The sequence below is a fragment of the Amphiprion ocellaris genome, chromosome 2 (assembly GCF_022539595.1).
Source record: "Amphiprion ocellaris isolate individual 3 ecotype Okinawa chromosome 2, ASM2253959v1, whole genome shotgun sequence".
Classification (NCBI taxonomy): Eukaryota; Metazoa; Chordata; class Actinopteri; family Pomacentridae; genus Amphiprion; species Amphiprion ocellaris.
Window position 1 is genome coordinate 33,488,444 of NC_072767.1, and position 25,551 is coordinate 33,513,994.

General features: G+C 39.7%; 2 protein-coding genes across 3 annotated transcripts in view; both read right to left on the bottom strand.

Moving 5' to 3' along the window:
• The window catches only part of cyfip1 (cytoplasmic FMR1 interacting protein 1), a 36,886-nt gene extending 25,197 nt beyond the window's left edge, over window positions 1-11,689 (bottom strand). Inside the window, exons 1-4 of one of the 2 annotated variants that reach the window (XM_023267080.3) lie at window positions 11,434-11,689; window positions 1,716-1,833; window positions 734-823; window positions 110-187 (exon numbers count right to left, since the gene is read on the bottom strand). In XM_023267080.3, the coding sequence (XP_023122848.1) occupies window positions 110-187; window positions 734-823; window positions 1,716-1,832 (285 nt within the window). In that variant the 5' untranslated portion in view covers window position 1,833; window positions 11,434-11,689. Of the gene's footprint in view, window positions 1-109; window positions 188-733; window positions 824-1,715; window positions 1,837-11,433 lie in introns of both variants that reach the window. The other variant, XM_023267079.3, reaches the window with a different exon arrangement.
• A 1,528-nt stretch (window positions 11,690-13,217) lies between these two features.
• On the bottom strand, window positions 13,218-25,512 carry tubgcp5 (tubulin, gamma complex associated protein 5). Its single transcript, XM_023267055.3, has 23 exons — window positions 24,696-25,512; window positions 24,528-24,581; window positions 23,515-23,623; window positions 23,207-23,303; window positions 23,035-23,114; window positions 22,795-22,930; window positions 22,551-22,668; window positions 22,021-22,110; window positions 21,122-21,215; window positions 20,779-21,031; window positions 19,080-19,282; window positions 18,880-18,995; window positions 18,528-18,796; window positions 18,227-18,425; window positions 17,692-17,880; window positions 17,420-17,602; window positions 17,214-17,298; window positions 17,007-17,127; window positions 16,418-16,569; window positions 14,911-15,036; window positions 14,317-14,405; window positions 13,972-14,072; window positions 13,218-13,815 (listed from the first exon to the last, which is right to left on the bottom strand). Exons 1-23 carry the CDS (start codon window positions 24,827-24,829, stop codon window positions 13,769-13,771), a joined length of 3,045 nt encoding a protein of 1,014 aa, XP_023122823.1. The 5' UTR covers window positions 24,830-25,512; the 3' UTR covers window positions 13,218-13,768.
• Between the last annotated feature and the right edge of the window lie 39 nt (window positions 25,513-25,551).

The window sequence follows — 25,551 nt, forward strand, 5'->3', positions numbered from 1 at the left end:
GTGTAGATTATAAAACTAGTTGCCAGATTGAAATGTTTTGCTAATGTACAAATCGACTTGTTTACGACAACACAATAAGTTGTGATGTGACCAGATGTGCAGTGTTTACCTGTGGTATTGCACGTGAGCAGCTCCTCCAGGTGTAGAGCATGATGGCGTACTCCTGTCCCTCCTCCAACATGTCATTCTGGTTAACAAATCATTAGAGATTAAAAGTCACCAAATCATCGACGAAATTTTTTTTTCCAAAGTAGCACACATTTTTGAAACAAAAAAAAAAACCTAAATAAGACACGAGGACTAAAACATGGATGCACCATTGTCTGTTTTGTAAGTCATTTACTCTCTGTGGGTGGCGGAGAAGTACATCAGTGCTTTCATCCTGCCCTGCTTCCACACAAAGTGCTGTTTGATTCAGACTCCAAACAATTACCCCTCACTAATTAGACACAAAGCCCCACTATTCCTGTTAGGAGACGGTCCAAAGCACCCGTTTGTCCTGAGGCAATTTGCTTCTGGTTTTGGATGCTACGTGTCTCCTGCTAGACAATACCAAATGTTGTGGAAGGACTGGCGAGCCTCTAACCAGATCCTGTTTCCAACTAGCTTTTGGCCCCATTCTGGTGAATTTATTTTTCCCAGCACATTATTACAAAGGTGAGACAGGCAGAAATGACGCTCAGACTGAAGCGCTAATGAGTGATTTCTCAGAGACGGGACTGGTCTAATGTACCATGCTGGAGTGGACGGTGGCCTGCTCGATGTATCTGGCGATGCCAGTGACGAATGCATTCCGGTCCTCAAAGTTGGTGTTAAAGTTGGGCTGCAGGAAGATGGAAACAAAACAAAAATGCTCACATTAATGTCACAAATTAGTTGTCTTTTTGTTAATGAAATTAATGTAAACTGCCTAGCAAACAGATTTACCTTGCAAAGTGTTGGTTAAGATGGACAGAATTGTGGATTCATTAGTTAACCTGTTTATGTAGCCGCACTCTTAATAATAATAGTATGATTACTGAAGATAAATGATATTTCATTAAATAAACTCAGCGGAGAATGCTACGGTAGACAATGCAAAATATGACTATAAATTGTGTTTGTCAGCTTTCCATTTCTGGGTTCCCTTGTTCTCGCATGGGTTGGTGAAGCTTTGTGTATTAAGTGATTTATACAGGATCTTTTTGCCTTCAAAGGAAATAATAACATTAATGTTCAACATATCCAATATTATTGGTAAATATCACATATATGATGTCTGCAATGAAAATCTTCCTTTCTTATGGAACACAATGCAGAAAAGCATGTCATTTTTTAGAAAAGTGTTATCACATAGTTTGTCCAGCAGTGAGCCCTATGACTTTGTTGTTTCCAATACTGTCAGCACTGTCTGCAGCACATGTAGCGTATGTAGAATATGTACCACAGCTGAGCAGACAGCAGTGCAGAGTCTAGTGGTATCTTCACAGTAAGTCCCTTAGTAGTTTGTAAAATACATTTCTGGAAACTTAAACAATGACCCCATCATTTTCCCCTTTCAATACAACTTTATTTGTTTTTGGTTGTAAATGTGTACATACAATACAATTTACTGTATATGTCTGCTGTTGAATCCACCATCAAAAATCAGAAACCGCTGTATCTAAAGTAGCAGAGGATGCGTGTATCATGGTGTATAGATTAGACAGAGGTCAAACGCAGCCGTCAGCACTAACCTGATACATGACCGAGGAGGGGAGGGGCTCGATGCATGGCTGCTGGTCCGGGAGCGGCAGCTCCTCCAGCAGGTCCACGTTGGAGAGAGCATCCTCTAAAGTCACCGTGGATGCCATGCTGCTGAAAAGGTCAGAAAAGGGGAAGGTTTACAACTTCTGTTCAAACCAAAGGACCCATACTGATGCTGATATAAAACTAATATATGAACAGCTGCCTTTGTACACAAACTGAATAGCAACAATCAACCATGACTAATAGTATTCAGCCATCCTAGCAGTTAACATGCTCTTGTTAGGCATGTGTAATGTTACTATCGTCAACATCTTAGCGTGTGAGCATGCCAACCTTTACTTATTAGTACAACACAAGTTGGTAGCACTGGTGCGACCAACTCTCTTATTTGGTCACACCTCCCACCTTGTCACAGGCAAAACACATGACACATTGCTAACCATCTGCTTATCGATAGATACTACAATTTACCAATGTTCCCTTAACGCCCCACTTTGCAGGCTGTGGCAGAGGTTGTTAGTGGGCTATGGTGTGCACATTCAGGTGTGTGCCCACAATTATTTTAAAAATAGTAAAATAGGGCGTTCTAATGTCAGATTTGTCCCAGATGAAACCAAGTGAATTTCTTCTACATGTGCTGTTTTTGATGAGCAGAAAAAACAGTGCATGTAGGTGCATCAGCTACCAATCACACCCCAAAAGCCACTTCAACAATTTGTGTTTGAGAACAGCACACACTGGAGATTGTGCTTAGAGAAAAAGGCTTGAGTGTATAGCACAAACTTGCAGCTGCTTAGCCTGGAGGCATCAGCAATAAAGGCAACCAAACTGAACTTCAACCTAAAAACTGCAACAAAAAAAAAACATTACTTTAAAAAAAAAAAAATCACAAAAAAGATGGCAACCAGTTGTACAGTCTTGCGTCGTTCAACTTAGACATATTTCTTTTTCAGACAGACAAGGTCAGTCCATGCGTTCATAACCTCCAGACTTGATTTGTGTCATGTACTTCACTCCAGTATTATTGACGCAACCATTCATAGGCTTCAAATAATCTGAAATGATGATGCTCTGCTTTTACCTTGTTCCAGTAGAAATGACCACATTAGTCCAATTCATGCTGACCTCAGTTTTTGAAGGGATTTTGACATTTTACTTACACAGCCTGGCACCAGCTTACATATATGATCTTTTAACTGCTCATGAGACTGATTGCTGTTTGAGATCCTCAGGCAGGAACCTTCTGAGTGTTTCTACATTTCTCCTTGTGACTAGAGGTGATCAGGCCCTAGCTGTTCATTTGGCTAAGCTGTGGGATTCCCACCCAGAGACAGGGAATTTCTGTCTTCTTTTAAAACATTACTGCAGCTGCATACTCGCAACAATTCCTCTAAAGGAGCTTTACAATTTGGTCAGGTTCCTCTTTGTGCAAACATCAGACTGCAAAATGCTTCCTGCCCAAACAGCCTCAGTATCAACCAACAAGGTCGGTGCTGAATCATGACCTCAGCACTGCTGACAACAGATCTAGCTGGCATTTGCTTATTTATCTGGCCACATTTTTTCATTGCGTTACTCCATTCATTTGGTGATGGATTTGTGTTCACATCAACATGCCTGGATATATTTTATTTGCATTTAGTTCATTTATAGACACGTGTAAATAAAAACCTTAATGTACTAAAGCTAATGTGACTTAATGGTAATTTGGGGCTGTTTTAGTGGTGGAATGATTGTGCTATTTGTATGTGAAGATAAAGAGTCATTGCAACATTCTGCAGGGAAATCCCTAACTATAGAACACAACTGTAACAGCATGATAATTCTGTACTGCTTTTTATTTTATGTATTAATTAGCAGCAGGTAAATCACTAACATAAATCCATTCTTTTAAATTGAGCAGATATATATCCTGTAGTTGTTATGTAATTTCTCATTTCTCAATGTTATCAACAAAATGACATTAATTGCAAATAGTTCAGTACTGCATTAGTAAGTGTTATGGCCTGCTATGGTTTCAAGCTCACTCTACTGCTGACTGTTGGACATCAGTGACCCTGACCGAACAATCAAAAAACCTACTGCAATCAGAACTGACAGTGAGTCAAACAATCCACAGCAACAAATCAGTAACACAAAGGCCTGGCGGTCACTGCGTGTGCAGGATCAGGGTCAGATGGGGTCACTGACCTACTGCTCTGCAGATGAAAGTACGAACAGCAGAGAATCAATACATTTAAACGAACCTGCCTGATGCTGAATTTCTAGGCTAATATTTATTTATGTCTTGGTCAGCACTCATAAAATGCTCACTGACCGGATGACCTGCTCGGTTTGACCGTTTTCTTGTGAAATCACCTCAGTTAGGGAGATTATATGGTAAAAATTAAAGTTCTCAGAGAGGGTTAAAACTTAAAATTTTATTTTAAAAAGCTCTGCGAAGATTCCAATATCTGTACTATCATACTATGCCAAAAAATGATTTTGTACGGCCCAATCCATAGAATGCCAAATGCAGCATGCCAGAAATACCAGGATGTCCGTCTACATCTAGTAGGATTTGCTGTATGCAAGCCAGCATGCCTTTCTGTCTGTTCTGACCCACAATCCTCTGCACAGCTTCTTCACATATGTCACAGTGTCTCGAGCGAGACTAAACAGGCCTGATAAGCCGAGCATGCACAGACAGATGACAGTTCATTTCACATTACAAACTGCGATGGTCAAAGCTTTAAGCACAATATCATAATGAAGTAGTCTCTCCTGAATGAATGCATGCTGCAGGACACTGCAGCATGCATACAACTGGGACTATGGGCACTGCATGCAGTATGTACTTGGTGAGGGAAGCTGGAGTACATATTTCAAGTAAAAAGAAAAAATATGTGATCTGGAACACTGACACTGTGTTCCACAAGAGTGTATGCTTCTTCCTATTCCTTTTCAGACATGTAATATTTATTGAGATAGATATTTCTTTAAATGTTTTTTGCTCATTTTATTTGTTATTTTTGCTCTATTTTTTTTTACTTATCTGTTACTTGCTCATATTTAACTGATTTTACTCTTACAAAATTGTAACAGGACATGGTTCTTTTGGTCTGGAAACTTCTGGCAAAAACAGAATCAGTGTCCCACCCCTCTGACTCATAGGGTATGTGGTTATTGAATGCTAAGAAAAGAATCAAAATTTAATCTTGGATTAAAGTAGCTCAAATGTTACCACCCAGTGGGGCTGTGTAACTAATGTAACTATTCAACTTCATGAAAGTTTATAAAGATAAACAAAACAAGTTAGAGATGCTGTTAGACGACAGGAGTAAACACGACTTTTTTTTATTGAAGAAATGTTTGTTTCATTTATCGTGAAACACATACATAAGACCCAGATCACCCAATGCAAGCCAAGGCATGCACTCCACAAAGATTTCTACTGGGCATGTGTACTGTGGCTTCCATCAGTGGCATCAGATTACAAAGGCAGCTGCTCCTCCGATGCAAAAACTGTTGGTTAGCTCTTTAGTTTGTGTGGTATTTTTTAGGGTTTGTTTGCACTAACGACATACCAAAAAAAAACGTTTGTCCTGGGACAAGGAAAAACTTTGAGGGGACTACTGAATTTCTATAGGTAGAGTTTATTAGTTCTTGGATTGAAAATGTGGTCTGAGTTCACTGGAGTTCACATGTTAATGCTTTGAGAGGCAGCAAGAAAGTGTCAGAAACTGATTTGTCACTTTATACACAATGCAAGTTAGTTTCTAAGTGTGGAGGGTGACACATTTCCTATCATTTTGGTGCTGTACGGCACATAAATCACACAGTGACAGACTTCCTATATTTGATTATATTGACTGATTATATTGGGTGAAAAGTGTAGAAATGGTAGCCCCTTAAAAAAAATTACCAGCATTTTATAAACCAAACAAATACAGCACTTAATTGAGAAGATAACCAACAGTTTAATCAGCAATGAAATAATCATTACTTGCAGCCCTATAATTAGGTGGGTGAAAATATTTACGCTGGCTCTGGAAGTGCACAGTACAACAACCAATTTTATGTAACCATAGAGTCAGGGAGTATAAATAGGTGTGGTTAGTTTCGAAATATAGTTAGAGTAGAGAAGGAAGTGAGATTGGAAGAGATATGTAAAGCAGAGTTCCAAACATTGCTCATTAATGACTTATGTCAAACTCAAAGCTGAACTGCAAACAGTTGGCTAAGCAGTATCACAGACTACAGATCAGTCATCAAAACCTGACAAAACAGGGAACTGTGAACCACAGACACTGAGAGCATGTGATGCTCGGTCGACTTCAAGAGAGGGACAAACTGACACTGAACATGCAACCTGATGTCCAACAAATTGAAAATACAATATTTTTAAAAAGATACACAGCTTAACAACTAGGTTTTATGCTCAGAATCTTAATTTAGGGGGGAAAGGCACTAAACAGAAAGTGCAGCTATTTTTGAACCTATTGGTCAACTTTAACTCTGAAGAGAAACCATGTCCAATAATAAAAAAAGGAACCTTGGTGGCTTCTGCTATAGTGCACAGTTCCTGTTACAGAGTCTAGAGCTGTCTCTTCTTCTAAGAGACAGGCAAGGGACACATTAGAAAAGTCATGCATCTTAAAGTGTTAATTTATTCTGCCAGGTTGTAGGCCATTACACCAACTGCTAAAGCTACACACCATATGTTTGCAGGACACACTGGGTAATTACACAGTAAGGAGCTTAAACCAGCCTCAAATAGGTAGCCTTAGTGAGCCAAGCAGAGGTAAGCAGCACAAGGTAACCACCAGGCAACTGCACTGATAGTAACAGTAGAAGTTCACTTCAGATTTTTAGCATTTTTAGAAATCATGCAAACCTTTTTACTGGGCAAGGTAAAGCAACAATAATAAGCAACAGATAAAAAGTAGTAAGAAATTAACAAAAAGAAGCAAAAGAAGGGACCACTCTGCCATAGAAATACTCTACAAATACTATTCTCAGGAGGTCTGGGGGCTCATCTATACCTGTACGATCAACTAGGGCGCAGGACAAACATTAAAAAAATCAATAAAACTGATTTATAAAAAGATCTATAAATTGAAGTTATGAACAAACTATTGAAATACTAGCTAAAAGTGTTAGAGAAATGGCCATAACTGAATATCATCGTAAACTAATAGATGGTTGCAATATACAAGTAATTGTAATTTATAAACAGTTGGAAGAGTTGGCAAACTCGAATCAAAAACTAGATTGTTGAAAAATGTATAGAAAATATTAGCTAAAATTTTCAAATACCTGAAAAACAACTTGCAAATAGCTCAAATGATTAGCAAAAAGTAACAGATTAACTGTTGAAATAGTTGGAAATAGATTTTATTTTAAAATATGAATGGTAAAAAAAATAGTTTAAAAAATTATCGAATAGCCAAAAATAATGGAAAAAAAAACTGTTGAAATAGTCAAGTTACCAAAGACAAAGGGTAAATTGTTGAAACACAGTTACAAAAATGGATAAATGGTTGAATTAGCTAACAAGAATAACTGAAAAACAGTTAACATAGCGAGCTAGAACATAGGATACTGTAGTTGAAACTGTTAGCTAAAAGTAATAAACAAGGTTGTAACAAGTAAATAGTTGGCTAAGTTGAAGGCTAAATGATTGAAATAGTCACTTGGAACAATGGATAAATGGTTTAAATGACAAAAAAAATGGATGGAAAAACAGCTGAAAGAGTTAACCAACTGAACTTAAAGGCTACACAGTCAAAACATAAACTTACAATCCAGCATTAATGGCTTGAACGGTTAGCTAAAAGTAACAGATAAACATATCTACGGTAGCTAAAAATGATAAAATCGAAATAGCATAAAAATAACTGATACAGCAGTAATACTTAGTAAAAAGTCATCAAGCTGAAATCAATGGAAAAATGGTTCAAACATTTAGCTTTTGCCATACTACGAGCTAGAAGTGAGCAAATTAACCTAAACTTTTGATCAAATCCGGGCTGTGGTGGTACACCAGACAAAAAAACTGATCTTCTCAAACAAACTGGGTTATTGTTTATCAAGTCATGTTCCTCCAGAGTTTTTCCAAATGTATTTTTTCTATAACTGTGAAGATCGTCTAATTGCACTGTATATATCTTAAAACCCCACGCTGACTTGATGCATGACTGGATACAACTGAGATAAGTGGACATATTTTTTTGCATAAGCATTTGTGTAAAATAACCTTTTAAGGTACTTGATGTATGCAAACAACGGTCAAGCAACATTATTTTTAAAAAGGGGAAACATCAATCTGTGAGAGAGCAATGCTTGCGAAGCTCAAATGCAGTTGCTAATGACAAGATTAAACGTTTAATTAAAAACACACACCAGCAGATCACACACTCAAAGATCTTGTCACGTAAAGAGGAGGAAGCCACAAAAATTATGCTTCTCGCCAGTGACAAACCGACACAACAGCAAGATTATATCCCCTACAAAGCATCCACCTCAAACATGGCAACCAGTAAACAGAAAACAGTTCCAATGAAGCCTACTTGTGACTTCACCAGCTAGTTGCGTCAAACTATGCCAGTCTGAAGGAAGTTAGAGATGTTTCTCTAAGTAGAGGTGTGAAAACTCGCTGTTTCAACACCTACTTTGCAGGATATCAAAACCACAGTTACCGCTTATCAATGCAAAACTAATCCTCATCAGTCAGTGCAAACACATGGCTTTGCTTTGCTTTTCCAAAACAGCAGTGTTTACCAGGGTTTTTCCAGCATAGAGAATTTGTTGGTGTTATAGCCAAAGGAAAATCACCAGTACCAAAATGACAAGAATTTGAATTTTAAACAATTAACACACATCTTTAACCAGTTTTGTTCATTGAGGTTTCGATTAAACAAGCATAGTAGACATTTCTGTTCATTAAATGTTCAGAAACAGCAGGAAAAGGCATAGATTTCGGTCAAACAATGTAATGCAGATTCATTGATTTCACTTTGAATGAACTGATCCAACTATCATGCAGTCACCCACGAAAGTCCATTCTGAGCCAGGAAAGCCCCTGTTCACTCTACATTACGCTACTTCCTGGCAACTCAGTGGTGCATATCTCACCCTATGGCATATACAGTATAATCTTGAACCCAAACACAAGTGCTTGGTCTGCTAGGAACACAAACAAGCAAACCAATGAGTCATGTACATCTTTACCATTCACTTCCACACCATTCAGGCAACTGGTGGTATTCAGACTCAGACATCTAAATGGAACCTCCATCTGCAAATGCTACTTTAGCATAAAAAATTAGACAGAAAACCATAAAGTAGTTTAACTTTTTAAAGCAATATAACAAATCAACAGATGGAAAAATAGTAACCCACTCGGTTTCAGTGGCTTCATTGGTGCCACTTGAGGTGTGGTATTTTCATTTGGGTTTACCGTATGAGTTAAAGAGAAACTGAACCACACAGAAAAATAACTCCACCGCTTTCACCAAAATTACAGATGCGGTTTTACCGACATTATCTTCATGCCTCATCACGCCTTCTTTCCTTCCTTCCTTCCTTCCTCCCTCATCTTGTACCGTACAAGCTAAGCTAACGCTGATGAAAGATAACTAAAGACAATAAATAAAATGCACCAAAGCAAAATCACTATTTCACAACACATATTTGTATTTGACTTGCTCTCATCTAAGGCCGCAGATAACAATGATTTTTGTGGTAGATTAATGTGCCAATTATTCTCTCAACTAATTGATGAGTTGCTGGCGCTAAACAATATCAGGAAAAGATGAAAACTGTCAATCAGTGTCTCCAGAAGCCCCAAGAGAATATCATATGTCTTGTTTTATCCACAACCCATACATGTTCAGTTTAATTCCAGAAAGGAGTAAAGAAACCAAAAAAACCCACAAAATTTAAGAAGTAAGGTTCAAAGGATATAGACATTTTTTCTTCAAAAATTACTCAAATCAACGAATCTATTAAATGATCTCAAGATTAGATTGATAGTTGGCAGCTACTCAGTTTATCGTTGCAGCTTTTGACTGAATCTCTGTCATCTGAACTTTCTGGTTCTGCAGTGGAGCAACAAAACGATAGGAAACGTATCACCCTCCTAGATTAGGATCTCACTTGCATTGTTTTAAAGGTGGCAAATCAGTTCAATCAGAGGTACAAGGAAACCATCATCAAATACTTGTGTAACATACACATTTTCTACTGTTTGAAAAGATCGTCCGTGTTGGTGTTTACAATGAACAACTGTGCTGTAAATGCAACACCAGGATGGTTGGGAGTACAATCACATCCTTACATGCAACAGCTATCCTCACTGCCGCATGAATTCCCAGCTAAAGATATTAAGTACACCCCAAAGTATTTTGGATTCTGTGAAGAAAAAAAGGTTTTATGCAGCTGCATTAATACAAGGAAGTACCACACAATCCAGCAAGCCAATCAACATTTTAACAATTTTTGAAAAATAAATTACTCAGGCTGATTAAACGATTAGATGTTTGCTCTATATAATGTTGGAAAATGGTGACAAATGTTGATCAGTGTTTCTTAAAGTCAAAGTTGACATTCTCAAATGTCTTCTTTTGCCCACAACCTAAAAATATTCAGATTACTGTTACAGAGTAGTAACAAAGCTTGAAAAGAGAGAAACTGCAATCAGAGAATTTATTTTCTTTAAAAAATTCAAATTAATTAATAAATGATTTGTCTGGATCTTTAAATTTTCAGAAAAGGATGCAGATCAGTATCTCCTTACGATAACATCCTAAATTTTCTTTTTTTTTTGTATACAACCCAAAATTGTTCAGCTTACTGTGATACAAGAGTAACAAAACAAGCAAACATTCAAATTTAAGAAGCTCAAATCAGAGAATCGTGACTTTTTCCTTTGTCACCGATTAATCTTTAAAATGTTGAAATATGGTGAAAGATGCAGAGGAGTGAAGAAGCCACCAATAAACATTCATGCAACGTACATAGTTTCTATTGACTGAAAAGGCTGTCTGATCTGATATTTACAGTGAACGGCTGGACAGTGAATGCAACACCAGGACAGTTGGGAGTACAGTCGGGTCCCTGAACGCACCAGCTATCCTGGCTGCTACAGTAATTCCCAAAAGAACCAACAGAAAGGAAAAATAAAGGAACAATGCTGAAAATAAGTTAACATTCACCTTAACGTTTTATATTCGCCGAAATGCAGGTAGCTTGTTTGCTAGTATGCAACTGTGACGTTTTTAAAGTGGCTAACTTCAATCTTACTGCGGCTACCACACCTGGCGGACACACAACTCTCCGCTCCAGGTGCTAACGTGTTTAAAAACTTGTTGGGAATTGAATTCAGAGTAGAAAATGTTGAATAAAACCGTTATTTAGAAGTGGAAAAGTCCTGCCTCCCACCGTGGTAATGGCTGTATCCCTGCTCCGTGGCCTGAGATTAGTCACAGCTCGGGCCTGTGATCCAGGAAAACGGCTTTACGGTGCAACAAGCCGTTAAAACTCTTCAAGCTAATTATTATCAAGTCTGCTTGAAGTTAAAGTCTGGCTTTAACTTCAACGACGCGCTCAAAAGTTCAAAAGGATACACCCAAAAACATGCAGCACGACTTTTTTTTTGTCTATCCGAGTTTTGGAAACACACACTCTCCGAGAGCAACTTCGCGATCAATCATTTCCACTCACACGGACTTGGTCGGTTAGCAGGGACAACTTGAGTGTTTGTAGCCGCCTCTACTGCTCCATGTAGCCGGAATGTTGACCGAACAAGTCCCGGGTTTGGACGACTCCAAATCTGACTATTTTTTCCCTGTCGTCGGCCTGAGGAATCTTCCCTCGGTCGGTGTTATCATGGGCAGGGGGAGAGCAGCCGAGTAGGGAGTTCCTGTCCCTCAAACAGGGAAACTCGGCAGGAAACTGCGCTGAGAGCTGCGGTGCTCAGCCTCCTCCACTAGGGCTGGACGGAGGGATGTGGAAGGTGGCGGCGGAGGAATGTAACCTGCCGGCGGGTATGGAGGCCGATTAGTGCCCGACCCCCCCGCCCACCCGGCTGCATTCTGAATGGGGCCTGTGTTTACAAAAAACTTCAGAAAATTCAACAGTTATCCAAAATCAAATGATAGATAGATAGATAGATAGATAGATAGATAGATAGATAGATAGATAGATAGATAGATAGATAGATAGATAGATAGATAGATAGATAGATAGATAGATAGATAGATTATATTGCCAAAAGTATTCGCTCACCCATCCAAATAATCAGAATCAGGTGTTCCAATCACTTCCATGGCCACAGGTGTATAAAATCAAGCACCTAGGCTGCAGACTGCTTTTACAAACATTTGTGAAAGAATGGGTCGCTCTCAGGAGCTCAGTGAATTCCAACGTGGAACTGTGATAGGATGCCACCTGTGCAACAAATCCAGTCGTGACATTTCCTCGCTCCTAAATATTCCACAGTCAACTGTCAGCTGTATTATAAGAAAGTGGAAGTGTGTGGGAACGACAGCAACTCAGCCACCAAGTGGTAGGCCACGTAAACTGATGGAGCGGGGTCAGTGGATGCTGAGGCACATAGTGCCAAGAGGTCGCCAACTTTCTGCAGAGTCAATCGCTACAGACCTTCAAACTTCATGTGGCCTTCAGATTAGCTCAAGAACAGTGCTTCAGCAGAGAGCTTCATGGAATGGGTTTCCATGGCCGAGCAGCTGCATCCAAGCCATACATCACCAAGTGCAATGCAAAGCGTCGGATGCAGTGGTGTAAAGCAGCCGCCACTGGACTCTAGAGCAGTGGAGACGCCTTCTCTGGAGTGACGAATGGCGCTTCTCCATCTGGCAATCTGATAGAAGAGTCTGGGTTTGGCGGTTGCCAGGAGAACGATACTTGTCGGACTGCATTGTGCCAAGTGTAAAGTTTGGTGGAGGGGGGATTATGGTGTGGGGTTGTTTTTCAGGAGCTGGGCTCGGCCCCTTAGTTCCAGTGAAAGGAACTCTGAATGCTTCAGCATACCAAGACATTTTGGACAATTCCATGCTCCCAACTTTGTGGGAACAGTTTGGAGCTGGCCCCTTCCTCTTCCAACATGACTGTGCACCAGTGCACAAAGCAAGGTCCATAAAGACATGGATGACAGAGTCTGGTGTGGATGAACTTGACTGGCCTGCACAGAGTCCTGACCTCAACCCCATAGAACACCTTTGGGATGAATTAGAGCAGAGACTGAGAGCCAGACCTTCTGGTCCAACATCAGTGTGTGACCTCACAAATGCACTTCTGGAAGAATGGTCAAAAATTCCCATAAACACACTCCTAAACCTTGTGGACAGCCTTCCCAGAAGAGTTGAAGCTGTTATAGCTGCAAAGGGTGGACCGACGTCATATTGAACCCTATGGATTAGGAATGGCAGGTGAGCGAATACTTTTGGCAATATAGTGTATGTGACAGCAAGACAAATACCATCAAATTTTTATTCTAGCAAAAAAATCTTTATTTATTTAAAAATACACATATTTACAAATAGTCGTATCCTAAATGTCAGAAACCAGAGCCATAATGTCATGATATACCATTAACTTTTACAAAATAAGGCCAGTGAATTTGTTTATTTCTGTATTTCTTGTGCAGGCATTGACTGTCATGAATTGGGATGTCGTCAATAAACCAAGAGCTGAATTTCAGATCTGCTTTAGAAAATATCAGCTCTACATTAATTAAATTATATTCAATTACAACAGGGCATAAACCTCCATCACTGTGCTGGATTTATTGTGCTTAATTTATTCACATTATTAACAAAAAAAATAACAGTTTATGAAAGATGCATTTGTAAGTACAGAAGCTGAATGTGTTTTCACAAGCAGTGTGTTCAGTTGTAACTAGTCCATCTCTAACAGTCAGAGCAGACAATGACATCAGAATTTACACATCAAGAACAATGACAGCAGTCAGAGAAAAGACCAGACAGAGAAGCAAACAGTGGAGTTCAGTCCATGATGCCAAAACATGGATGATTCTTCAGCACTGCTCAAATCCTGCCATCAGAGAGAGGGCCAGAGACTCCACTGTACGAGAGAAAGCACAGAAAAGTCCTCACTGTCCGTTATTTCTGCTTATCCACACGGTATAAAGTAAAAAAATGTACTTGCAGAGCTTCAAGTAAACATGTAATTAATTGGAAATCAGCAGAAACTATGACTTAAACAAGAGGATTTACTTACAGTGAGGAAAGGAGCCACGACATACTGCCTTGTTGAGTATTGTCACAAGGAACATGTGACAGTTTTTGAAATCTGACTCCATTTTGTCAATAGACTCAATCCTGAAATGAAAACAGAAACAGCATTTAGTTACAAACAGGTCAGAAATTCATAGAAGCACAGGTCCAATGGACAGACTGTGGCTTCTTCTTCTGATGCATCTGTAGAATTGTTGGTCTGTCAAATTTTTTTTTTACAGTATTACTACAAATACACTGATTGAGTGATTTAATTGTCATTTTACAAACACAATAAATTACAGCTCCGATTATTATTTTTTTCCAGTCTATATAAGTGAGCTCTTACTTCCAGGCCCCAAATCCAGCTTGCCATCGGTCCGAGAAGATGAGGACTAGATTGAGAACCTTCATAATCGCCTCCTTCACAAAACTGACCTGAAAAAACACAGCCGCATTGAACAACAGTCATAAATACATGTAGGAAGTCCACCCTGCCCAGCTGTCTCAGCCTGAATAGAAACCATAGTTAGACAACAGGATAATATGGAGAAAAAAAAATGAAATCAAGTGACAGAATTGATGCAGAATATTCCATTGATTTCTAAAGGTAAATTCCTTTCTCTGCGATGCTACAGAGCCAGAAAAATGGTGCTGGAGCTGGTAATTACAACACTATAGTATTGTAAATGCATTTAACTTCATTAAATTAAACTTTATTTGATTCAGTTTTATTTATATAGCAACAATTCACAAAATATGTCACCTCACAGTGCTTAACATAGTAAGGTACAGACCTCACGAATTTTAAGCAAAGAGCAGAGAACTTAATAATCCAAAGCTGCCATTACATTCCCTATTAGCAAGCGGTCGGCACCGATGGGAAGGAACCCGCCGTTAACCTGACCTTATGTTAACAGAATTCACTGTGCGAGTTGTTTACCTTTTCTCTCAGCAGGCAGCGGTCGTGGATCGTTGCCAGATATCTGTAGTGGATCTTGATCAGCTGGTCCAAGTCTTTTGCTTCCTGTACTTGATGCTGAAACTCCAGTCCTGTGCTGTGCAGAATCTGCCAACATCCAAAGCAAAGAGATTCAACATGGCATGAAAATGATTCTATGACATTTTAAAGGACTGATGGTTTTGGACCCTTTGGCTTGGAACTTGAAACAGAATTGAGTATGTTTTGGACTGTCGATAATATTTTTTGGCCTTTTTTTGATAGTGGACAGTAAAGATGCTGACAGAAACAGGGGAGGAGAGAGAGGATATGACCTGCAGCAAATGTCCTGAGCCAGAATGAAACTATGGACACTGCAATTATGACGGATGCAATATAACCCACAGTGCTCTAGGACTATGGCTTTGGTCTGCAAGTCGACTGATCGATTGGTTGGTCCATATGCTCTCAAATTAACATTCTGTCAGGTTTAATACAATATTTTTGGTGCTAGAGGAATAGACTATCTGTGAACACCCCCAACTTTGAACTCACCCAATGTAGTGGAAACTTCCAGGCATAACTGAAGGTTTACTGAATGTTTCCATAAAGCTCTAAACATACTGACACCATGTCAAAGAACTTGCTACTGTGGCTCGATTTGTAAAAGGTATGGCCAAAAAGTCAAATGTTAACAGTAGTTTGTATATCACAGCTCATCCACCAACATGGCAGATCATCTAAAAACAGCAGGCTAACTTGTCTATATTACATTCCTCAATAGTTCTGGTGTTGATATAGTTCTATTTTTAGAAATCAAATAAATATGCTGACTTAGTTATTCTGTACGTAATGTGCTGACTTATTCCCTGACAATCAATCAGTGGGATAAAGAGTTGGTAAAATATTAATCGACCAAGATTTTTTTCTTTAGCTGACTAGAGCCATATCCAGGACTGTAAAAGATTTTAGATTGTAATTATTCATCATAGTGTCTTATTTTATGTGTAGTAAACATACAGAATGATTGGAGTAGCCTGACAAACACCTGACAAACCATCTACTTTGGAAATTGGCTGGTAAACTACGCATTACTTGCAAATAAAAGGTGGTACTATATAGTCCAGTACACTAATACATTATATTACTGTCATTTGGTAGAAATATATACCAAATATTTGTATTATCCTAAAAACTACCATATCTGTCAGACTACAGAGCATAATCCAGCATGATGAGTGTTTTTCATGGACGATTTTTTGATGTGATTGTTGGAAAACAACAGATACAAATACTAAAATTAATGACAGTTATATACAGCATTGGTGATTCCACTGGGGAAGTTCAAGGGCTCTGACACTGTACTTGTCTGCTCAAATAACATTGTTTATCAGAGTAATAAAATGATTGTGTGTTATTAGTGTCAATGTTATTAGTAACAGCTGTTGTTTTCTTGCTGTAACATGTCAAAATGTCTGCTTTGAAAAGGTAAATTCTCCAGTCCTCTTACCCTGGTCATGATGTAGTTGTGCAGGCTGTTGACAAAGTGCATCAGTTTAACCCTCAGCAGACACATTCTGTGAATCTGCTGGTTTATTGGCTCTTTGACCTTCACTTCCTCAGGAAGGGCTCCCTCCAGCTTCTTAGTGACATCTGTGAAATCTATTGGAAACAAACAAACATGAGAGATAGCACTTACAGAATTCAGAGGAGGGATTGTCAACATACTGATGATATTTATGCACGATTAACATCTGACTTGTTTCTACCATCCTAATCCATTCCATACCACTCCTTACTAGGACTGCAATCAACATTTATCTATTATTATTAATCATCTTTAAGAATCAGTTTGTTATAGTTAGCGAGTCACACTTTCCCAGGACCAGAAATAACATCTTTAAATGTCTTGTTTTGTCTGATGAATAATGTAAAACCCACAAAATATTCAGTTTGTAATGATATAAAAAGAGTATAAGACGGAAAGCCATTTGTCAAAGCTGACATACATTTTTACTTGAAAAATCACTGCAGTGACTAATGAAATATCCCTTCTCTGTCAGTCGACTAATCATTTGAGCTCTAATCCAAGCTCCTACCACTGAATCGAAGTGTGTCCAAACTGTATTTGGCCCATTTGATCTGCAGCAGGAGGAGAAACACCTGATTGTAGATCTTTTGACACTCAGAGCTGATCACAATGTCAACAGGCCATGGAACCTGTGGATGGCAAACCATGAAAATGTTAACGTGACAGTTTCCAAGAGGATAAACAATATTTAAGCAAATGTATTTACACTGCTGACCTTGTAACTCAGAGTAAGCACTTCTAGATTATTAACTGGGTGTTTTTTCCTGGAAGGGTCAATTGTCTCCAAAAAGACTGACAACCTATAAAACATGAAAAAAGGAGAAAATGTTGACGTTTCAGCAGCATAAATGTAAGCTGGCCTTCTACTTGTCAGAGAACATCATCAGTCTGATTTTTTTTGCTCATAAATGCATGCAGTACCTGCTACTATCCTCTGGGTAGCGCTGTCCAACTGCTTCCTGCAGCTGCACATTGAGAAACGACAGCTGCTGCCAGCTCTCCTTCTCCTGCACTTTATCAAAGATTGCTGTGTAAAAGTCATACATGGTGTCACCAGCTTCTAGCAGGAAGTAGTTCCTCATAGCTTGGAGGTATTCCAGCAGCCTGTGGAGACATCAAGGATCTCAAGTGCTCTGTATACTAATAAAACGATTAAGAGTTCCCGCTCATTTAAACCAAAGAATGATGCCTACTTGTAGTCTTTCTTCAGAGTCTTCATCAAGTTCCCACAGCACTCGATGTACCGCCTCTCGATGTGGGGGTAGAGGCAGGAACGCAGGGTGAGCTCGAACGTCTGACATGTGACAGACTGAGACGAGCGGTCAACGATGAAATCACCTCCGGAGAAACGCTCGTGGAAATCGCTCTGCTCCAAGTAGAGCCTGAGGAGGGAGGACAGAGCAGAGCAACTTCAGATGTTAAAACAGTCTGGATTTACCCAGAAAAGTCTGGGACAAACAAATATAATCCCTTCAAACTGAAAATACCATTTGGGAGATTAAAAAACCAACAGTTGCAAAAATGGCATTATATAATGACTTTTCTTTTTCCAAACCAGCAGCTCAGTTAATGACACGATTAAAACCCTGAGCTACATTCTTCAAAAAAATGTTAACAGCTTTCACATTCTTACATTTAAAAATGCTTCAGTAATTATTTCTCAACACAACAAAAGTGCTTTAGCATTCTGCAGATTTACTAGCAGTTTATTTTTGTTATTTTTTTTACCTGGCAAAGTTGATGGCCAACAAGGGATCATGGACGTCCTCTATTTCCAGGTGCTGTGCAATGATGGACTGCATCTTTACCAGACTCCTCTTAGTGGCCTGTTGTTCAGTCACAGTGTCTGTTGGGGATTCTTCCTGGCTGCAGAGGCGTGACTGCACTGACTCCAGAAACAATGTGTACAAACTCTTCCTCTCTGCATCTGCAATGGAATATTTGGAATATTCACATTCGTCAAGACATTACTGAAACAGTTGAAGTGCACCGATGCAGTGAAGCAGCTCTCATGGGGTCAAACACTGACCTCTGGAGGATCTGTCCGATTGCTCAGTATCCTTACAGTCCAGATTTTTGAGCAACTGCATTGACTTCCCCGCCATGATGATCTGCTTGAGGACAGGCTTGAGGAAGGACACCATGGTGAGCTGCCTGTTGCTGGAGCCCTGATCCCCCCCAGAGCTGCCGCTGGCCGCATCGTTCAGCTTCTCCTCGTTCTCCACCATCTCTGACACACTGTACAGCGTGTAGGTGGCGTACCAGAAGTCCCTGTGGTTCACTGGGACATCTTTGTTTCTGGGCAACAAAAAAAGGACACGAAAGAACTCAGCTGCCGAATTCTAAAATACGATTCTTGTCCAACAATGTCTGCTACAGACCTTTGGATGATGAACTCTTTGGCGGGGTCAAACAGATGGCCATGAACAATCCACTCATCCACAATTTCTAAATATGGTCGGACCGTCTCTGTCCATAGAGAAAATAATAGGGCCACCTAGCAATAAAAGAATGATTACGCATTTAGATTTATTTTTGTGTAAACTTCCAGGAATTTTGCATTATGTGTAAAAGCACTCACTGCTTGTTCTGATGCTTCCCCAACGCTGTCATACTCGATGATAGCTTTGTAGAGGGTGTTGAGCAGGTGAGAAGCCCGCACAACATTCGGGGTAGCAGGAGGGACTTCAGCAACTCCTGTGCAGAAGACTTTGTGCAGCACTTTGATCTGAGCCAAATGGGGGCTGAGTCGCTCCAGAACTGCAGACAGAGTCACCGTCTCATCTGGAAAAGAGGACTACTTGTCAAACAGTGACTGACATAATAAAGAAACCTCACATGATCATCATGATAAAGTAACAGCATGTGGGCAGGTTGGCATCCATAGCAGGTGGATAAAAATCACAATGCCATTCTGTCATGACAGTCTATACCATATTAAAGCAGTGTCTGATTGGATGCAGTTCAAGATCCCCGATTTGAGTCAGATTCAAGTCAAATACTCATTTATCTTCGTGAGAATGTGCACTGTGCTGGGGGCTAATTGATAAGAAAAATGTGACTTGAAGCAACACTCTTGTTAAAAGTCAAGTCTTTCCTGTTAAGAATGTGGTCTTGTGGGTAACATGTTTGTCCATTGTTGTGGGAAGTGAGTTACTCTGTTCTAAAAGCAGTAAAATAACAAGAAAAACCCTCAGAACACAGTACTCTGCCAAGGCTGCTCAGTCGTACGATTTCTGACGGATAAGTCCTGATAAGTTCATAGCAGTGGATTTGTAGTAGGATGGCAGTCATGTGAGGGTCAGCAGCCAGCTGACTTAACGTTTACTTATTGTCATAGTTACAGTGATGCTGTGCTGTTATCTCACAATGATATAGAAATCTTTAACAAATCCATGAATCCAGATTATAAGACGCATCAGTGCCAAAATCGAATCAGGTGGTCTTTGTGTAATTTCTGACCCTCCCTAAAACTTTCATCCAAATTCGTAATGTTGCACACAGATAAGCAGACAAACCGTCGCCGATCGTCATTTAACTCCGCCGGATTCCTTGGTGGCCTAATTAGCACGTAGCGTCAGCCATTGTGAAGTAAACGCCAACAAAGGTGACCAAGTCACTGTAGTCTGTAGTGTAATGATTTACACTGTGTTCACTGTCGCAGAAGAAAAGGAATAAAGATCTGGTTTCTACAATACTCTGCCTCCCCCCTCATCACTGAAGAATTTGTACAAACAGTAAAGGTTACAATTAAAATGTACCGCACACGAGGAGAAACTTCAGATATTTTTCTCTCTAACCTCTGATGTGCACGAGCTACAAGATTTTAAAATGATGACTCATCACACACTACAGGACATTATTAAAATGATCTTTGGGAAGATGTGAAAAACATGGCTCATTTATTCTTCTATGAAAAGCAAAGAAGAGAACAAATATTTAAATTGTCGTAGTGAATTGCGGACCCCAGATCAACTGACAACATTCTGGAGCGCTAATCTTAATGCTGTCAATATCATTAATTTATGATGCTAACTCAGACAACACAAAGTTATCTCTACATGTAGCAAGAAACCGGTAATTAAAGAACCAAAAGCACACAGCAACAGTGGGAGCTGTCTTAACTTAAAACAGTCTTTTTTTCCTCTCCACTTTAGGTGTTTCTTATAATCTGTCCACCGTCTTATTAAAACTCAGGGCTCTGTCCAGACAACCATATAATATTAATTAAATTCAGAATTCCTCAGTGATTTCAACCCTTTAAACAAACTTGCACTTGCCATTGCATATGAGCTCTCTCTCAATTGTGGTCAGCTCCTCTTTGAAGCCGGTAAAGTACTTGTTGAGCGCCCAGACAAAAGCCTGGTAGGTCCTGAAGGGAGGCTCAGAGCCCTTCTTGGAGCTGTAGGAGGAACCCGAGCCTGGCGGGCAGGGGTCCGAGTTGTAACCCGTCACCTCGTCAATGAACCTCTGCAGCCTGAACACCGCCTGCCCGTACACAGCGATATGCTCCAGCACAGAGCGCAGGCAGTTCTGCAGCACAAAAGAAGAAAAGGTTGTTTCCTACAACCAACAGAGGATACATTTATTTAAACACAAGCAACCTCTGGAGTTTGAACTTACACTGGTCAGATGAGTTACCACCACGTTGTTCCTTACTGATACTTTTCCATCATGGTGTTGGAATATAAAGTGTTTCTTAACCCCGGAGAGAAGCCTGCAACACAACAGCCAAACACTTTAACTTTATGATAACACAAAATAAATATTAATGTTAATAAGAGCCAGATTTTCCCTTTAATCCACCAAGGAGTCAAATATTTGGGGATCAACAAGATAGGGCTATAGTCACCAGGTATATTCACTGGTTGATATGTTCTCATCCGACCAAATTCTCACTGGTTGGACAATCATTGGTATTACTTTAATAAGGAGAAAAGCACTTCATCGTCAGCCTTCCAAGATGAATTTGTTATTTTGGGCAGCAGTAGGAACAGACTACCTGTGAACACCTCCGCTTTTCACACCTTTGAGCCCAACAAACCCACCGTACTGAACATTTACTGAACATTTACTTGGGAGTTAGCTCCAAAATAACTGGCACCATGTCAAAGAAGTCGTCACAGTGGCTGCATTTTGTTCAAATGGATGGCCAAAAAGTCGAGCGTAAACTCTGAAAATAGCAGTTTATTTATTACAGCCAAATTACAAACATGGCAGATATCTAAAAACAGTAGGATAACTTGTCTGTTGTATTCCTCAATAGTTCTTGTGCTGATATCAACAGCTGATATAGTATAGTTAACAACCAGTCTAAAATGATTTAATATGCTATAAACGCTACCTTTTAAAATTCATTAAGATTAGTAGGGTGCATTATGATTCATTGAAGAGTTGGTAGAATTTCGGTTGACCAAGATTTTCTTTGGTTGACTTCAGCCCTCCAAAGACATAATAAATCTCGTGAGAAAGCAGGAGTTAAGGTTCGTACAGTTACGCACTGCAGCATCATTACATCTTACCACAAAGTCTCCCGTATTACTTGGGTCTCTGTAACAAAGGCCTTCTCTTCAGGCAGATACAGTGGATCAGTGTTGTACAAGTGCTGATCCCTGAGGAGGAGAGAGACTGAGGGTAAATACAAACAACACTTTCTATTATTTTAACTCACAAATATCCCTTGATAGAGACTATGTTAGCCAAGTATGCTATTTTCAACAATCCACAGATGTACAGTCACACTACTAGTCTTGGCTGGAGTTCTTTTCAGAAATACAGACTTCTGATTTATCTGGCATGCTATTTGCATTGTTCTGCTCATTTAAACTGTTCAATTTCATATAAAATTATTTGCTTTGCTCATCATAACTGAAACTGATATATATATTACTTGCAACTTTTGTCCTCAAACAATTAAAACTTTATTTCTATTTCTTCTTTACCAAAATTATGACTCAATACCCATTTTGTTCCCAATATGTGTTTTGTATAATAAGTTAAAGAATTATCTTATGTCCTAAAGTGAAGGAATTCACAACTAATGAGGTCTTACCAAACATTGAGCAAGTTGGAGTGCAAATGCAAGCTGTGAGGGAAACGAGGAGCGTGAGCCACCCAGTATGGTGTCACTACATGCTGTTCAAGCCAGGCCCGGGCGTCTGGCTCACCCACTGGAAACACATAAATTCAAAAATGGCTTTAATGCAGACACAAGCATTTATTTTGGTATTGTCACATTGTTCTTTAACCATAAAGGCTTCCACAACTGTGTTATTTGCCAGGTGATTTGTTTGCACCTGTCCATGTGACTGGAACTGTTTTGTTGGTGTTGTCCTGGTCCTCCTGAGGGGTTCTGTCCAGCTGGATCCCAGAGTCCTCCCTGCTGATTGGCTGCTGACTGTCTTCGTCCTCGCTCTCCTCCTCAGACCATTCCTAGAAATCAGTCAAACCTAGCTTAGATATTCAACAAAACTAGATGGGGGACAAGTTGATTGACATGTAGGTATTGTGGTCATTCATGCTGCTGATTTACTTACAGGAGTATCTGGGTACGGCCCAATGTCTATGTCCTCGCCTTCCATCAGATATTTAGCCCAGTCAAAGTCATCCTCTGGTTCTGTACAAATACAAGTTGAAGAGATCACAATTAACATGGACATGTAAGAGTCTTAAAACAATAATGAAGTACCAAAGTGAACATCAACTCACCGGCCTCCTTCAACCTGGGTTTCTCAGTAAAGTTTGTATTTGAGGGGGACCCTGATAAGAAGAGCAGCAGTGACAGTATGCTGTAGTGTGCATCAGTCTGAAAGGAAAAAAGAAAAGAAACTAATGCATTGATACAAAGTTGTAAATCATATAATTTGCTATACTATTTTCACATCTATTCTCAATGTGCTTTTGTTTTGGCAAAAGAAAACATGGGCTGGGTGAAAAGTATGAATGATAGAGTTAGGTCACAGACTTTTAGTATACTCAGCAGTTAGTTTTCCCATCAGCCCCTGTCTGTGCCATACCTTTGCTCCATCTGTGTTAGGTAACGGTGAGTTCAGGAACTCTTCAGTCAATCTCATCCAGCTTCCTGCTTTACTCAGGTCTGAGTGGACCATGAGCTTCTCATAGATTCTGTAAAACATGGCAGATTATGCATGACAGCTTTGTGCAACTTTAGCAGGGTCATGGGAGAAAAAATCAGTTGATCGATGTTCAAAATGGCATCTCCAGGGACAGATTTTATCTTGGAATTTCATGCCATTGCCAGGCCCAAGGCAATAAGAAATATTCAAATTGTCAAATTAATAGCTTAGTTTTTCTATCAGTGTGATTTAATGATTCCACCTTCAAGTGAAAGTGCTAAGCTGACCAGCTTATGATCCACATTTTATACCAGCATTGGAATATCACAGATATCAGTACTGGCAATGAGTCCATTATTCTCAGTAGAATAATATCTAACTTGGAACTTGATACCTTTCAGAATCTTTTCCAGCTATTTAAATTGACCAGACAAAGTTGTTATGTTTTTTACAGGTTTACAATCAACTGATTCATTGATCTAAAACAATTTTTGGTGGAATATTATATTTATGTCCTTTTTCAACTCCAAAGCAGAAACGGAAATTCACAGCACCCAGTAAACTTGCAAGAGGGGAATTAGGTACGGAAGAGTTAGATGCTGGATCCTGCATGTTTGGAAATGTGCCTGCACATCAATTTGAATATCTGTCTCCTAATTATTCCAGGGCCAAATGAAGAACTTCGGAGCTTTAGAGTACAGTAATATTACATGTCCTGCATTTTTGACCACTGTCAGTGGTTTGTTTAAATCACTGTGAGCAATAAACAGGGACTCAATAATCAGAATGTACAGAAAAGCCCAGATGTTTCAGGTCGTCTATAACATTAAGTTAGATATACTCCCTCGGTGACACCCCCAGCCGTCATCTAGTATAGACCCTAGACTTCTAAAACAACAGTACGTCCCAGTAAATGACAACTAAAGAGCAACTAGAACCAAAGACTCACTCACCCACTTATACTCCTTTGAATTTTATGACTGTCAACGTCCAAATAACGATGAAACCTGACAAGAAAGGAGATAATCAGTTATTAGCATCACCGTTAGTGGCTAGCTAACATTTTGGTTACAAGTTAGCCATTGAGAAGCTAGCTTCCGTCCTGTCAACGGCTAACTCACCTGAAATTTGACCAAGCAAACTTTAGCGCCAGTTGGAAATTCTGGTCTTCCTCGTCCTCGACTCCGCTGATACATCTGATCAACTTCTTGGTTTCCTTTTCTGTCTCCTTTTCGAAGGTGCTCCAGTGAGCCATGTTGATGTTGACAGCGGTGCAGCGGTTAGCTTCACGGTACGAGCATCTAAGGCTACATGTAGCTAGCTGCCCTTCAGATCGGGCGTTCACCTGCTGGTTCTGCAAGCTAAAAGGCTGCCACAAGCAAAAATGTGTTAAAATGTGCCATTTATTTCAAAGGCTGGGCTGCTGCAGATAGCCTCTCCATTGATTCCTCCAGTGCCGCGCTGCGTCTGCCTCCACAACTAACGGGAGTCAGTGCGCATGCGTGATATCAAAATAAATTTCAGACAGACCCTACAGGTGAACCCAGAGAAACTTCAACAGCCGATTAATTACGGCAAGTAGTTTTTGGATTACGTATAAATATAAATATAAATATAAATATGCAAACGAAGTGTAATTGATTTAAAAATTAATTTCCAGAGCGGTAATCTTAACATTGGCTAAAGCCGTTGAGCTCCCATAATGCTTTGCGCGCCAGTGGTTATTGCAAATAGTATCCGTCGGAACATCTTTTCTTTAAGCATCTTCGACAGTGCAATTTAACGTCACCCCTCCTCCGTTTTAGTTTATGACTGCCTCACAAAGAAAAGAAGACAATTAGAAAATGTAAATAGAGGAATTAGCGGCGGTTTTCTAACAGATAATTCATTGCGTTTTCTTTTTTAGATAAAACTTTGTGTGTAAGCAGGAAGTGGAATTAATCTGTTAATTTTGGCGTCAGAGGGGCGGGGCTAACT